Here is a 16,431-nt window from a genome sequence, read left to right as displayed (position 1 = left end):
AAGCTGTGGAGCAGGGGAACAAATGGAATCCACTGAGAAGTGTCTCCATCTAAAGCTAAAATACTGCCCCCTTTCCAGGAGCCAAATTTCTCTCTACCTGCTCACCCCTGACCACTCTTTGGTGACCTCTTTGGAGGCTTGTGAGGAGGCTTCAGAGATGGCCTTGGACTTTGGGTCTGTAGAATTCTGTGCTCTTTGTTTTCACAGACTCTAACCACCTTTCCTCCTTGTTCATTCCAAGAATCCCCACTGTTAATGGCTGCAGCACTTTTAAAAGTACTGTAGACAGGCCACAGTCACAAGGTGAAAAGGTAATAAGGGGACAAATGTCCAAGCTTATAGACTGTAAAGGCTTTGGGAAAAAGGGATCCAACGTAAACCCCTGTTCCAGAATTGGAGCTTCTACTCCCACCTGGCCTGTCTTGAACCTTAAAAGAGAGAGGTTTGGGGCTGGGTGTAACTCAGGTGGACCACTTCCTTGTATGCCCAGTGCCCTGGGTTCCATTCCTAGCACCACTCAAAAAGAGAGAGGTAGGTTGTGAGTTTACATGGGATGTTCTTGGCACAGCAGGGCATTGCTTTTGGAAGTATATACTGTGAGGTAGACAAATGGTTTTCTCCAAGAGTGTCCAGCAACACTGAGATGTGGGTTTTTTGCCCTTGGGACATGCTGTTCTTCCTGACTAGCGCACACTATCCCTGTCTTCATCTGGCTTGCTTATGTTCATCTTTTAGTAGCAGCTACTTCCAGAAAGCCTCCCTTACCAATTCCCACTCCCCATGTGCTCCCACAAATCCTATTTATAACCTTTACCATACCACATTGCATTTGACTGGTTTGTTGACTTTTCCTCGCTAAACTGAGCTTCCTAAGTACAGAGACCTTGTTTTACTCACTATTCTGCTTTTCGGTTTTTCATACAGAGCCTGGCATTGTTGAGTACTTGGTTATTCATCATATTGTTGAACATTGACTGCAAGGTCCCAATGCATATATGAGTGTCTAATGGAAAACAAAGCAACTTCCCTTATAGAGCTTCCACTTTATTGGGAGGTGTTGAATAGATGGATAAGTAGATGAATCAACCTGTGGAATTTCTGCTGTGTGTCCACTTCCAGAGTAGGTGCTGTGTAGGATGTGAAGTAAATGAGAGCATAAATTTGTTTGCTGTTGGGTGAGCTGTGAGTGACGAACGTGGGTTTCTATGAAACATCCATTTCTCTGTGAAGCTCACTCCAGGGAGGGCAGTCTCATGCAGAGAAGCCAAAGCGCGCCCCCCCCCCCCCCCCCTTGTTGGACAGCTGCAGAGCCTGATCCAAGGACCCCTTGGTGATTTCTTCTCCCTGGTCTGTCCCTGTTTCAGAAGTCAGAGGAGCCCAGGTTCACCCACCCAACATCTCTGCCTCAGCAGCTTCCCTCCCAGCAGCTGATGTCCAAGGATCAGGATGAGCAAGAGGAATTAGATTTCCTGTTTGATGAGGAAATGGAGCAGATGGACGGGCGAAAGAACACCTTCACTGCCTGGTCTGATGAGGACTCTGACTATGAGATTGATGACCGGGATGTCAATAAGATCCTCATTGTTACCCAGACGCCTCCTTACATGCGCCGGCACCCTGGGGGGGACCGTACAGGCAATCACACCTCTCGTGCCAAGATGAGTGCTGAGCTGGCCAAGGTCATTAATGACGGGCTCTTCTACTATGAGCAGGACCTGTGGACTGAGAAGTTTGAACCTGAGTATTCCCAGATCAAGGTGAGGCTTGGGCGGATCATGAGTGTGTTGCTTAGAGTACCTGTAACGTGGAGGAGAAGGAGGCTGATGAGCTTTGTGACCTCAAGCAGGTCCATCAGTCCAGAGCCTTGTATTCTCACATATGAAGAGGGTGGTGATTGACACCTTACTTGGGATTAAAAGCAAGAGGAAATGTGTACACTGGCAAACAACCTTTGGGGTTGATTTATTGTCTTCCTTGGTCATCCATATTTAATATCATAACAAACAGTTGGCTAGATACTTCTTTGTGGAGAATAGAATACAGATTAGACTATTATTTGCATCCTTAAATAATTAGGCATATTTAAAAGTTTAAAGGCTTTTTAAGATTTCTTTTGAGTATGGAAAATGGAGAAAAAATTAGTCTTTTGGGAAACAGTCAAAACATCTAATGCAGTTTTTTGAAGAGTGGATAAGTGGGGCAGTTAGAGGGTCCTTGGTGACCCTGTGCAGCTAGTGGCAACGTGTTTATGTAGGTGAGGAGAGAGTTGCCCAGCCACTCTGATCAGACAGTGGCAGTGATGCGGGGAGGCACCAGAGTGCCCAGGGGAGAATCTGCAGTAAGTTTCTGGGGATCTGCTCTCAGCCTGAACTTGGGCAGGAAAGAGGAGAGCCAGATGAATTCTCTCATCTTAAAATTAGAGCCCCTACACTTGCCTGGCCTGTTGTGAACCTTAAAAGAGATGGGTTTGGGCTGGGTTTATACCACAGGAAGGCAGGGCTGCATCGTCCTCTCCTAGATTAGCAGCCTCCTGCCAGGGTACCTGGGGTTGAGGAGTAGTGATGGGCAACCAAAAGCTTGGGGACTAGGAGTCCCATATATGTGGACGTGGGAGCTGTCCTCCCCAACTTCCTGCCAGTCTTGATTCCTAAGCAGGCTGGAGCAGCTTGCTGACTAACATTTTTCCCCACCCACTTCACATCCTCTGCAGCAAGAAGTCGAGAACTTTAAGAAAGTCAACATGATCAGCCGGGAGCAGTTTGACACACTGACCCCTGAGCCACCTGTGGATCCCAACCAGGAGGTTCCTCCTGGGCCTCCCCGGTTCCAGCAAGGTAAGGGGCAGGCCCTTGAGATCTGACGTGAGTGAGAGGGTCTGAGCCCCAACGTTGGGGGCCTTCCACCTCTTGCTGACACTTCTCTGATTGTGCAGTTCCCACTGATGCCCTGGCCAACAAGTTGTTTGGTGCTCCTGAGCCCTCCACCATTGCCCGCTCTCTACCAACCACTGTCCCAGAGTCGCCAAACTACCGCAATGCCAGGACCCCCCGCACACCCCGGACCCCACAGCTCAAAGACTCAAGCCAGACGTCACGGTTTTACCCAGTGGTGAAAGAAGGAAGGACGCTAGATGCCAAGGTGAGGTGCTCCTGCTGGGCTCAGAGTTCTAGGCCCACTTCACCACCTTCCAGTGCTTTGCTTCTCTCCCTTGTCTTGTCTGAGCCAAGAAAGTGCCAGATCCCCCCCTATTCTCCATATCCTTAAGCTGGAGGACTCCACCCCCATATCTGCAAAATAGCCTAGGGGTAGGAGTGGTGGCCTGAAGAGACCCAGGGAAGACTGACCAGGTGTGAGTCCTTCTGCAGATTCCTTATTCCCAAGCTGCCATTTCTTCACTGAGAACTAGATGTATCAGATGCTAGCTTACAACTTTGAACATTACATGGGAGAATGGGTTCTAAAATGCTTTTGTAAAATGTGAGGGATCAGATAAATGAGGACATCTTACTCCTTGATACTCCTCAGAATTGTACAACAAATTGTACAAACAACAAATTCTGGGTTCACCTTTACAGATGCCTCGAAAAAGGAAGACAAGGCACAGCTCAAATCCACCCTTGGAGAGCCATGTGGGCTGGGTGATGGATTCCCGAGAGCATAGGCCCCGGACTGCTTCCATCAGGTACTGGGGAGGAGAGATCTGGTGGCCTGTGGGATAGATGAGAGAGTCATGAAATCTACCAGACCCAGATTGATCTGAAAATTAAAGGGATTTCCCCCCTCCCCCACCATCTAAATCCAAACAATCAGAAGTGTGTACACCTTAGCCCAGGACCTGGGAAGGGAAGACTTCTAAAGAAGTGATATCACAGCTACCTGGAGACGCGAGTTTGGTAAGCTTAGAGTATCTCAGAACTGATTTCCAACTTGGGGTATCTGCTGCCTGCCTGAAAGAGACTAGCCAAGTCATTGAATAACACCTTGGGGTTTGGGGGTATTGCTCATGGTAGAGTACATGCTTAGCATGCCTGAGGCTTTGAGTTGACTCCCCACCAGAAAAACAAAAGAAGATTCCTTGACCCTGTCCTAGCTCCCCTGACTCAACCTTTCAGAGTAGGGTCCAGGCTCCTTTTTTTAATTTATTTCCTTGAAATGGCCCCAGTGTTTATTCCTTGTTTTGAAGCAAGATTTGGGAAACCCAGATCTATGCATGGTTTCCTGCACAGATGGCACGGACTGAAAATAGGCAAGCTTTTGAGAAAAATACGGATAAACCCATGATGACTCATTAAAGAAAGTTAAATGTTACAAATTAGGTAAATAAATGGTCAGAAGCTCACATTTTGGCATCGGACAGAACTCTGCGGTTAAATAGCTCCTTGACCCTGGATGAGTCTCCTGGTTTCTGTGAGCCTTAGTAACCTCTTCTTGAAACTCTGGCTCCGAGCGTTGACATAGTTCATCAGATCTCACGTATGCAAGTTAGGGGCCCAGCACAGTGCAAGAAGCTGGATCTTGGCTGATAGAAGGGATCAGAAGGACAGTGGAGCTTCTGTGGGGATCCTAGTGACCTGTGACATCATCTTTCTTGTGGCCTCTATATATAGCTCCAGCCCTTCAGAAGGAACACCTGCAGTTGGCAGCTATGGCTGTACCCCTCAGTCACTGCCCAAGTTCCAGCATCCTTCCCACGAGCTGCTCAAGGAAAATGGTTTCACACAACACGTCTACCACAAGTATCGTAGGCGCTGCCTTAATGGTAAGAAATCCAGCGGGAAAGGGACTGAACTTTTGAGTTTGTTACTTGGGCCCAGAGTATGTCTTAGGGGTCAGAAGGAACAGGTGACTGTTTTCTCTGACCTTAAAAACAGGACATTTCAGCAAGGACTGAAGTTAGGTGCAGGCCAGATAATTTGGAGCTTTAGGAAGCTAAGGGAAAGTCATACTTTTAGAGTATTCCAATTCCTTGATCTTCCTTCATTGCTACAGAAAATATCATTTTTTAAATCTCTGGCAAGACTGCTGACTCAGCCATTGTCCAGTGTGACCCATTGCTCATAACAAAAGGATATTCAAGAGGTGGGACATAATCTCTAGAACAGTGGTTCCAAGTGATGACTTGTGGGCCAAGTCCAGCCAGTGGTCTGGAACTAAGAACAATTTTTATGTTTTAAGGTGTGAAGAAAAAAGAAATTTGTGATGAACTGTTACGTCTCCTGCAAAGACTGAAATGTTACTCTCAGGTCCTTTACAGTAAAAAGCTTTCTTCCCTGCTCTAGAAGATAGTGTGAAGAGAGCCTTGACAAGTGCTCTTGGGAGTTCCCTTTTGCCACAAATGGAGATGGCTTTTCCTTGTCGATGTCCTGATAGGTTGGCTGTAGAGATGCCAAAAAGCAACCTTAAACACTCACTTGATAAGTTGACTGTAAAGATGCAAAACTTGGCTACTGAATTTTTGGTTCACCTGCCTCGCTTGTCCTTAACTCTGTGTGTAATGTGTATGTAAGAGTAACTTCATTAAGATATGATTCACATACCATGCGTTTCATTTAAAGTGTATAAAGTAGTGATTTTTAACATACTCTTTAGACTGTTTTCTGTAGTGGCAGCACCATTTTAATTTCCTAATAGTAAGATAGAGGCTTCTGCTTTCTCTCCATCCTCACAAGACTTATTATTATCTTTATTTTACCCATCCTCAAAGATGTGAAGTATTTCCTTATGGTTTTGATTTGCATTTCCCTGATCACTAATGATGTTCAGCATTTGTGCGTGTGTGTTTATTGGCTATTTGTATGTCTTCTGTGGAGAAATATTTATTCATATCCCTCTTCAGCTAGATTATTTGTCTTACCACTAAGTTGTAGGAATTCTTTATATTCTAGATACAAGTCCTTTGTTGGATACATGATTTGCAAATAGTTTGTTCCATTGTATGAATTTTCTTTCCACTTTGTTAATGTATAAAAGTTTTTCATTCAAAAGTTATCTGCTTTACCTGTTTTCATCTGTTTATTTTGTTGCATGTCCTTTTTTTTTTGGTACATAACTTATTTTTTCTTTATTTTTTAGAGCTTTATAGTTATACAAAGTAGTTGGGTTCATCCTGACAAACTCATACATGTGTGGAAATCTATTTCAGTTTAGGATCCCTGCCTTTTCCCTCCCATCCTCCCTCCCTGCCCCCATTCTCCTTTCTTTTATCTACTAGACTTCCTTTCACTCTGAATTACTTTATTTTTTTTATTATTTATTTTTTTAATTAAAAATCATAAATTTACATAGGACAATATTGTTTGATTCATTTTTTCCCTCCCCCCCACCCCTCTTTTCCCTCTATACAGTCCTTCCTTCCTCCATTCTTACCACCCTCCTTATCCCTAACCCTAACCCTAACGCTAACCCCTGCATGTACTTTTCATGTTACTGGTTTGTGCTTGTTAATATTGGTAATGAGCAGAATGTGATTTGTTAGAATTTTCATTGGCCTTATTCTGCCTGCACTTGAAAGTGACATAAGTTGAGATGAAGGGCTGGAATGAGGGCCTGACCTAGAAGCTGGTGCCACCTACTTCAGATGGGTCTGAGCCCAGTACCCAGCAGCAGGGCCTCACAAAGAATAGTAAATGCTCAGTAAACACTTACTGGATGAATGAAGTGGCAGGTGATGGGCAAGGGTATTGGGAGGCACAGGAGGAAGGACTTAGTTCTTAAATTCCAGCATCCTAAGCAAGGACAGCCTAACCCTGACACATGCCTTTTCCTTTCCCCATAGAGCGGAAGCGCTTGGGCATTGGTCAGTCTCAGGAGATGAACACTCTCTTCCGCTTCTGGTCCTTCTTCCTCCGAGATCACTTCAACAAAAAGATGTATGAGGAGTTTAAGCAGCTGGCTCTGGAGGATGCCAAAGAAGGCTACAGGTAAGTGAGGAATTCTGGCTAGGAATTCTGGCTGGTTCTTGAGGGCCGATGGGGTCCCCAGTGAATGGTTGGAAATCTCTTGCATGTGTGTCGGTCACTTTTAAATAGGAAATGTATTCACATGGTTCAGATTTCTGAGAGTTTTAAAAGACTTCTTCTCCCTGGCTCCTGCTATCTAGTTTCTTTCCTCACAGGCAACCAGTATTGTTACAGTGTTATAGGTCCCTTCCAAAAATAGTCTACACCTGTGTAAGCAGGTAGTTATCTCTGTCCTCTCCCACACCACCACCACCACCTGCTCTCAGTCTATACCAGAGATGACCTACATTTTATATTGTACCTTTTTCTTCCTGCATACTGGAAATTGAATTCAGGGTCTCAGACATGCTAGGCAAGTGCTCCACCACTGAAGTATGTCCCAGCCCTTTTTATTTTATTTTGATTCAGTCTTGCTGAGTTGCCCAAAGTGGCATCGAATTTGCAATCCTCCTGTCTCAGCCTCCTGGATCACTGGGGTTACAGGCATGCACCACTCTTGTGCCTAACACACATGACCCTTTTTTCTTTACTTAATGCTTTATTTCGGAGATCATTTTATATCTGTACATAAATTAATTTCTTTTTTTATAGCTGGTCTTATTTTGTTTAGCTCATCTCCTACTAATAGGTTGTTTATAATATTTTCCTTTTGGAAAATCTCTTATACATTTTCTCTCCCTCTGATTTGCAAAGTAAAATGTGCTCTGTGTAAGCAATTTGAATGTTTGAGGAAGTGGGAGAAACGTCCTTCAGTCCAGAGACATCATCGAGATGACATGCTGTCATCGAGATCATCCTGTGAGCTGGGCACCAGTAATCCCAGCTACTCAGGAGGCTGAAACAGAAGGACCACAGGTTTGAGGTCAATGTGGGCAACTAAGACTATATCAAAAAATTGAAAAGGGGGCTGGGGATGCAGCTCAGTGAGTGGTAGAATACCCTGGGTTTAACCCCCAGTATCTCACAAACAAAAATTCTGTGAATGTCCTTTTGTTACCTTATTTTTAGCCCTTATAAGCATGAGCATTTTTCCATGTTAAAATATTTAACTTTTCCTTCTCAAAGAAGTTGTTAAATACTTTTGGTAGAAAGTTTAGAAAATACAGATAAGAAAGATCACTTAAATCCCACTTCCAAAGACAACCAGTATTAATATTTTTAAGTTTGTGCCCTGTCAGACTTGGATGCATGTGCAGATACATGATTTACATATTTATCTATAAAAATGGGGTCATTCTACATAACACTTGGAAGCGTGTCCTTTTTACTTGATAATATAATTTTTTCAGTATCCATAAGTACACATTTGTACTTTGAATTTTTGACAGCTTATATTTAATTATATGGATTTACCCTGGTTTTTTTTAATGCTTCAGTATTCTAAGACATGTACATTTTGTTTAATAATATTGATATAAACAGTTTAATACTTCTGTAAAATGTAAGTCTGTATTTTGAGCCATTTCCTTGGCATATGTTCCCAGAAGTGAAATTTCTCAAGTCGTTTAAATGAAGAAACCTACTAATTGGCATGGTTAAATGACTTTGCAGAGAGCTTTTACTAGGGACCGGCAAAGTTTTCCTGTAAAACAGATAGTAAATATTTAAGACTTTCAAGGTTGTAAGATCAGAGCTACTCAACTTTGCTGTGACACAAGAACAGACAGAAATCCTGTAAAGGAGTAGGGGGAAACAAATGGGTGTGGGCTTTGAGGTGAGGAGGGATGCAGTTTCCTGACCTCTCACAAGCTGCGAACATTTAATGCTGGATCCGCTTAGACTGGTACTAAATGTTAACCTTCTTAAAGCATATATGCCATTTTTTCAGTACAAGAAAAACACATTTTTTTAACTGCTTCATAGTTCCTCTGCTATGCAGGCACATTTCCCCCTCTTACAGATGAGGACACTGTGCCCTGAGTTCACTGACTTGTCCTCCCACAGATATGGTTTAGAGTGCCTTTTTCGATACTACAGTTATGGCCTAGAAAAGAAGTTCCGGCTGGATATATTCAAGGATTTTCAGGAGGAAACCATGAAGGACTATGAAGCTGGTAAGAGGCAGAGTTGAATTTCTGTGCACCCTGGTCACCTAGGCTTTCTTCTCCCTGGTTCCACCGGGCTTTTGTCTGCTTAACACACACCCCTCTCTCTCCTTTTCTCTGCCTTCTCCCCAGCAGTCCAACTTCTGTCTACTCCTCTCTCCTTCTCTCTTCCCCTACAGGCCAACTCTATGGGCTGGAGAAGTTCTGGGCCTTCTTGAAATATTCCAAAGCCAAAAATTTGGACATTGACCCCAAACTGCAAGAATACCTCGGCAAATTTCGACGTCTAGAAGACTTCCGAGTGGATGTAAGCAGAAGTCTCCTCTCTGATCCTAGTGTTCCAGGAATCAGGATGCCTGGGTTCTGGTCCCAACTGTGCCACTAACCCCAAGGACCCTTTCCTGACCTTCCTTCCTCTCCCAGTTTGGGTTTCTTTTTTAGTTTCTTCATCTGTGAAATGGAGGGTGAGGATGGACAGGTTCTTCTAGTTGTAGAGTGGCATTTGCTGCAGATTTCCTTCTTGGGTCAGTGCTGCTGAGCTGTCATGATACTCTCCCTTGTATCTTATAGTCCTTCTGCTGCTGTGCCCAAGTTGCCACTACTAATTTTTACCTTGATTGACTAGCTACAATAAATGTATTTAACACCAGAAGTTTATAAATAAATGTCCAGCATGATAAAATATGCCTGAAATTCTGGCGATTGAAGAAGCTTGGGGCAGGAGGATTGCAAGTTCAGGGCCAGTCTGGGCATCTCAGTGAGACCCTGTCTCCAAATTAAAGAATTTTAAAAGGGGAGTGGAGGGTGTGACTCTGGTAGAGTCCCTGGGTTCAATCCCCAGCATCAAAATAAATCAATAAACTGTCCGGTCCGCCTCGTCTTCTGGAGCGATGCCTCTACAGTGACATCCAGTGGTAGATCTGGGTTATTGCCTTAGCTGCAGTTAACTGATTCAGCATCTCCATGTTAGGTCCTTCAGGCACTCCAGAAATGAGTAAAAAGACTCTGCTTCAAAGAGTTTATGGTGGCTCAGTGGTAATGTGTGTGCTTACCATGCACAGGGCTCAGCACCAAAAAGGAAAGGGACGTTAAAAAAAAAAAAAAAAGAAAGAAAAGCCTTAACCAAACAGTTTATAATGTAGTAGAAATCTCTGGTAGTGTCTCCCACCCCCGGTATGGGGGATTGAACCGAGGGGCACTTAACCACTGAACCATATCCCAACCTCTTTTTTATATTTTTAATTTAGAGACAGGATCCGGCTAAGTTGTTGAGAATCTCACTAAGTTGCTGAGGCTAGCTTTGAACTCATGATCCTCCTGCCTCTGCCTCCCCAGCCACTGGGATACAGGCATGCACCACCACGCCCAACTTGTGGTAGTCATCTTATTTTCATCATTCCTTTTAACAAAAAGGCAGGCAATAATAGCCATCACATTTATCATTTTAAAACTGCCGCTGAGGGTTATTCTCAGGTACTGTGCCAGACACTTCATGTTGACGTCATTGGGCCCTTTCGTGGCGAAGTAGGAAGGGCTTACTGTCATTATTTACTCACACATGGGTAAACTAAGGCTTCTGTCCATCCAGGGAGATAGGAATAATATTTCTTAAGCCTCCCAATATATTCCAGCCCTGAGGAGGGAAAAGGTGTACATTTGCAGAGTCCTTATAGATTGATGGTCCCTTTAGGAGGAACAGAAGTTTAATCTTGGTACCCAAAAAGGGCAGGAAATGTTCTTGAGGTCACGGGATCTTTGGTAATGGTGGTTCATGGTCTGATATTTGATTCATGGCCTGTAGCAGTGTCTGGAGGGGAATGAGGTGACCTCCAGAAGAATGTGAGCCTTCTGAGCTGAGGCATCTAGTATACTGCATGCCACAGTCCACACATCATCTTTCAGCAGATCCCAAGCAGAAATTTATACGGATGAAAGTCTAGTCTTTGGGGGAGATGACCTAGATTTTCTGTTTTCCATTTAACCAGCTCTGGAGTCCTGGGTCAGTTACTTTCCCATGTGTCAGTTTCCACATCCATAAAATCAGATAGTGATGTCTACATCAAGGAGTGGTGTAGACCCCATGAGAGACTATGCATAAAATAGCACAGTATTTGGCACAGAGAAATGCTTAATACCTGGGAATTCATTTTTAAACCCAAACTCATTATCTACATTTGGAGGTAGAAAGTAGATCTCTAGATAGCCCTGGTAAGAAGTGGATAGTGCCCCTTAATCACGTGTGACTTCCTGCTCTATTGCAGCCCCCCATGGGTGAAGAGGGCAACCACAAGCGACACGCAGTGGTAGCAGGAGGTGGCAGCGGTGAGGGCAGGAAGCGGTGCCCCTCCCAGTCTTCCAGCAGGCCTGCCACCATGATCAGCCAACCCACTACACCACCTACTGGCCAGCCCATCCGGGAAGATGCCAAATGGACAAGCCAGCACTCGGACGCACAGACTTTGGGAAAGTGAAAAGCCCTTTAGTCCTGGGGTTTAGAGCGGGGAAGGGGTGGGGTGGTTGAGGGTCCATGGGGGTGCCCAGTCCCAGGAGAGGGGACAAAGAAGGGATAGGCCTGGAATTAATAGAACAGGCCTTTGTGCTGAGTAGCAGTGCGTACACCATTTGGGCTATTAGAGGTACCCTGGGCAGGAGTCCACATAATTCCCTTCCCCTCCTCTCTCCATGACTCTTACATCCTAGCTTCTTCTAAGGGGGGAGGGAAAGGGGGGAGATTTTTTATATATATATACATATATATATATATATCAAGTTTTAAATTATTGATAGTTTGTCTGGATTACCAAAATCACTCTTTAGCCCTGCCCGCGGCTGGTAGGCCGCAACCCTGGTCCCCACCCACAGCCTCTTCTTGCTCCCCCCCAAGCCAACTATGCAGCCCACCAGAAGGCCCTGCGGGCCCCATTGCCCAGCACCGTCCCTCGGAAGGCTCTGACAGCTCCCCTGGGCCCAGGAGCACCAGCCCCTGGTCATCCGGGTTTTGCCATCACCATGTTCTCTCCCTGCTGTCCCCACCATGCCCTTCTGCCATCTTCTGGGAGAAGGAAACCAAAGGATCTAAAAGTGGGGGTTGGGGGAGGTTTCAGCCTCTCCCCCTCCCCTTTCCCCACATCCCTTACTCCCCAGCCCAGAGAGACGCTGCTCATACCAGAAAAGACTATTGAAAGATGATTTATTTTATTTTTCTCTGACCTTTCCATCCTTGGGAAAAAGGAAAAAAAAAAAAAAAAAAAAGAAAAAAAGAAAGAAAGAAAGAAAAAAAAAAAGACAAAATAGACCATTAAAAAACACCAAAAAAAAAAAAAAAAAAATCAGAAAACCCCCACCTAATCCATAGAAAGTGATGTCTTTCCCCTCTCCTTGAAATTTTTTTGTTTGTTTGTTTTGTTCTTGGAAATAATATTTTTTTAAAAGTTGCCTTATTGTGGAGCGGGAATCTGAAATAATACCCAAATGCCTGTTTTCCTCGGTGGAGTCATCCTGCAGAGCTCCCACCTTCTCTGGGTGTGCCTGGGCTTGGACTGGCTGGATCTTTCTCTGGACTGAGTTGCATGTACAGTGCCTCTCACTTGGAGGCGAGAGAGTTGGGGGCGGCTCTTGTCAGAGCCGTGCCCACAATATCCCTGCTGTTGCATCGTTGAAGCTGATGTCCTGTGTCTGTACACTGCTGCCACTTTCGTGTCCTCGCTCTGCTTGCTGTCGCCTCACGCCAGGCCCTGTCCTGCCGTCGTGACACCCTTCATCTTACCCTTGGAACCCCAAGGCCAAGTTTGCTTCAAACTGTTGGAAAACAGAGTTGGCCTGGATCTGGAACATACTTGTCCTCAGCCTGAGCGTCTCCCCCACGCCAGAGGGGAAAGGGGAACACCTGGCAGCTGAGGCTTGGATATGTTTCTCACATTGTCCTGAAAGATTGCTGAGAGCTCAAGGAGGCTTTGTCTCTCGTGAAAGGTGGAGGAAGGTGCCATTCTTTTCCGAGGGTCTGGTGGGGTCTCCCCATCTTGCATCCCCCGTGTGCAAGCCATCTCTGCCCACCCTTTCTCTGATCAACCCCGCCTGGGAAGGAGACCCCGCCTGGGAACGAGGGATGAGGAGGAATTGGGGGCTGGGGGGAATCCTGCCAGTTGGTGAAGCCCTGTGGCAGGAAGGTATATGTGGACATAGAGTATACCTAACTTCTCTTCTCCAGCCACTGACTGCTTGAGTTGGGCTGTGAATGACAATGGAATGGCTGGAGTCTACTGTCGTCAGAAGCTAGGGAGGGTGACGAAGGACTGGCCCGCACAGACTGGGATGTGTGTCAAGTACAGGCAAGACTGCGTGTTCACCCCCAGTGGGAACTGGGCAGCATGGAGAAGCTTGCAGTCTTGTTGCTCAGTTACTGAGACTTCTTTGGCCCTCCTTTTCAACAGGTTCCTCTGTTGACCCAAAGGTTGGGAGCAGGAGACAGTATCCCAGGCTGACAGGGGCTTGCCCTCTGTCTTTGGGTACCTCGTTGCTTTTAGTCTGTGCCCCCCTCACCGCTGTCATCCCAGTGCTTAGTAAGTGGGAAGCCCATCTCACTCCCTGGGACCCAGTCGTCTTGACCAAGGATGAATGTCTGGTCTCTGCTGTGACGATGGGTCTGAGGCCTCTCCCTAACCAGTCTGGTGCGCCTGCCCCACATTGTCCCAGACACTGGACTCCTGGACCCTCTTCTCCCTCCCCCCCTCCCGTTTTTTTTTTCCTTTGGGTCACTCAGCCCTGTACCATATCCAGCACCACAGAAACCTCAAGTGTTTGGCCCCTGCTGGGTTTGGGGACACAAGGAAGCCTTGGAGCTAGGGAAAGGCTGTTCTCATCGAGTTACTCCCAGGTCAGGGGCTGCCATCCTCTCCATGGTCCTCTCAGATACCCCTAAAGGAGGAAACCCCTTTGGGGTTGGTTGGTGAGGACTTCATCTCAACATAGGCTGAGGAGGGGGTGGGGGGCTATTTTTCTTTTTTCTTTTCTTTTTTTTTTTTTTTTTTTTTTTAACATGTTAGGAGTTAATGTTGCAAAGAGTAGTTTACATCTTCACTTTCTGAAGACACTTGAATTTAGGACCGATGTATCTGTGACAAGCATGAGTGGCAGGGGCCATCAGGACTAGCCACTTAACACCCACCACCTTCCCATGGGAATCCGAGACCTGAGACACAAAGCAACAGCCTGCCCCATCCCCCCTGTTCATTCTCTGCCCTTATAAGGTTGATCCATGCCAGAATGACCTGTGGGTGTCAAACAGAAGGTCTGTGTGTGCCTGGGCCCTGGTGAGGGACAGGGTTCTCTTGTGCCCTCTCCAGAACCTGAGACACATGCACTACCAGTAGAGAAGGCCGCCCAGTCCTGCCTCGGCCTGGACCCCTGGGGCTCAGAGGCCTGAGCCCCCACGTCAGAGTTAAGTGTTTTTTTGTTCCATTGTAACTCTCCCCCACCCCTTTTCTGATGATTGATTTTAAAAAGAAAGTAAGCTGCTCAGAAGGCTCTGGAAGTGGGGAGGAGGGAGCAAGAAGACTAGTAGGAGGGGTAGGGGTCTTTTGCCAAAAGCCTGGGTAGAGTGGTCTGGATCATCTGGCACCCTCCTGAATGGGAACCTCAGAGTACCTCTTGTGTGGAATGGTTCCCGGATTCTCCCCAGCCCCACCCTCTCCTTCAGCCATGTTGATGGCAGAGGCAGAGAACATAAGAACTTACAGCCCGATTCTCACTGGAGAGGAAAACTTGTCATCTGGCGTTGTGGAGAAGGTTCCATCTTACGCTCGTAGTACATTATCTTTACCATGTGCTAGGATATCACATTTAAAAGGACAAAAAACATGTAAAATACTTGAATGAGCTTGTATTATAACATTAATATTATTGAGAGTATCTGCTTTCCAGGCTGAAGTGATTCATTCATTATTCTAGTCCTGCTTTAGTCCTTTGTAATTTGTGGTAATTATGCTTTTCTTTTTAATACAAAAAAAATGTATAAAAATAAAAATTTGAAAAGGCAAAATACTGGCTTGTCTCCCATCTGGGATGCTGCTGTTGGGAGAGATGAAGCCCAGTTAGGGTTCCCCAGAGCCAGAGGAAACTCACTGCGTGTGAGCGGCACCTGCGGGGGCAGCATTAGCGGGCTTTGGGGGAACCACCAGAGGCAGGCCCTCCACTGGACTGCCAGTGCATGGGGCGGCTTCCTCAGCGGTCTTCAGAACCACGTTACCAGTCTTAAGTTCATGTCTTTAAGTGAGACTCGGGGGCTATGGCTGCTGCCACAGAGGTGCGGGGAGCCTGCCTCCTGCACTCGGGCTCCATCCACTGGCTGTGGCCTGGTCTTGTAACAAGACAGCCAAGAAGAGAAAGTCGTGATCCCTTCCGCGTTGGCACAGCCCACCTCTGAAGAGACTCCTGCGAGAGTGTCAAGGAGTAATAGTTCGATCATCAGACCTGAGGAACCTGTATCATCCAGCAACCCCTGACACGAGAGGGAGGGAACAACGAGCTCCCGACTCCACGTAGAAAGTCCTTAAGGGTGAGGCACACGATTTTCCGTCTCCCATACGTGGCACTCCCTACCAAATAGTTTTCTAGAGGCTCCCCCCCCCCCCACTATTCTTCAAATGGGACATAACTTAAAGTGCCACCATGACCTCTACTGGCCAGAGGAAGTTTAGAAGTGGCCAGTGCTGCTGTATATTGGTACTTTGGGAACAGGGAGATGAATTAGTTCTCACTTCCACACATTCCTGTCAGGAATAGTCATCAAAGAGGCCACTGATTACTTATTTGCACTGTCTTAGCTCCCAAATGTGAGGATTATGAGCTTTAGAACAAATCTTAGAAAAAACGTCTACCAGGAATGAGTGGACATGGGTTTATTTTGAATGCTTTCTCCTTTCACATTTTCTGGTGTGTTTTTCCCCCCCTCTCCAGTCTTTTTACCAACTTCAGGGCCATTCTGTTTGATGGAGAAAAGGATAGATGCAGTTGCCAAACAATGGCAGCCAGGACAGTGACATCCTCTTGTCCCTCTAGGCCCCTTGTAGAGCACTTTGAAATCTAAAGCACTTCCTCTCCATGCAGTCTCCTCATCCCCCAGCCTCTCAAGTCTACAGAAGAAGCACTTTCTCCCTGATGCTTGCTTGTAGGAATAGGTGGGTGTAGGCCAGCAGCGTGAGAACTTAATAGTTGGGTGCACTGCTAGACAGAACTGGGCCCAGCATGGTGGGCAGGTGGGGCTGGGGAAGGCCAGAGAAGATGCTGCCTGGAAAGTGTTTGAGTTGGCCTACTGGGAAATCCCTCCACAGTCCTAGTTGCTCAGGAAGAAGTCCTTTTGGGTAGTTTTGCAATGGAGGCTTGGCCCTCTCCGATCTTTCTTGTCTTCTAGGAGTTGGGAGCTCATTCAC

At 46.2% G+C, this 16,431-nt stretch overlaps 1 protein-coding gene across 6 annotated transcripts in view; it reads left to right on the top strand.

The window, feature by feature from the left end:
* LARP1 (La ribonucleoprotein 1, translational regulator) overlaps positions 1-12,295 on the top strand; it is an 87,884-nt gene extending 75,589 nt beyond the window's left edge. For all 6 annotated transcript variants that reach the window (XM_079144996.1, XM_079144992.1, XM_079144997.1 and 3 more), the window contains 9 exons: positions 1,365-1,757; positions 2,711-2,834; positions 2,933-3,138; positions 3,576-3,682; positions 4,608-4,759; positions 6,776-6,920; positions 8,904-9,013; positions 9,184-9,311; positions 11,266-12,295. In XM_079144996.1, the coding sequence (XP_079001122.1) occupies positions 1,365-1,757; positions 2,711-2,834; positions 2,933-3,138; positions 3,576-3,682; positions 4,608-4,759; positions 6,776-6,920; positions 8,904-9,013; positions 9,184-9,311; positions 11,266-11,475 (1,575 nt within the window). In that variant the 3' untranslated portion in view covers positions 11,476-12,295. The remainder of the gene's footprint in view (positions 1-1,364; positions 1,758-2,710; positions 2,835-2,932; positions 3,139-3,575; positions 3,683-4,607; positions 4,760-6,775; positions 6,921-8,903; positions 9,014-9,183; positions 9,312-11,265) is intronic.
* Positions 12,296-16,431: the final 4,136 nt, after the last annotated feature.

The sequence above is a fragment of the Sciurus vulgaris genome, assembly GCF_902686455.1.
Source record: "Sciurus vulgaris genome assembly, chromosome: 6".
In the NCBI taxonomy this organism is placed as follows: domain Eukaryota; kingdom Metazoa; phylum Chordata; class Mammalia; order Rodentia; family Sciuridae; genus Sciurus; species Sciurus vulgaris.
Note: the sequence above shows the minus strand (reverse complement) of the source record. Positions and strands in the feature narration are given on the sequence as shown.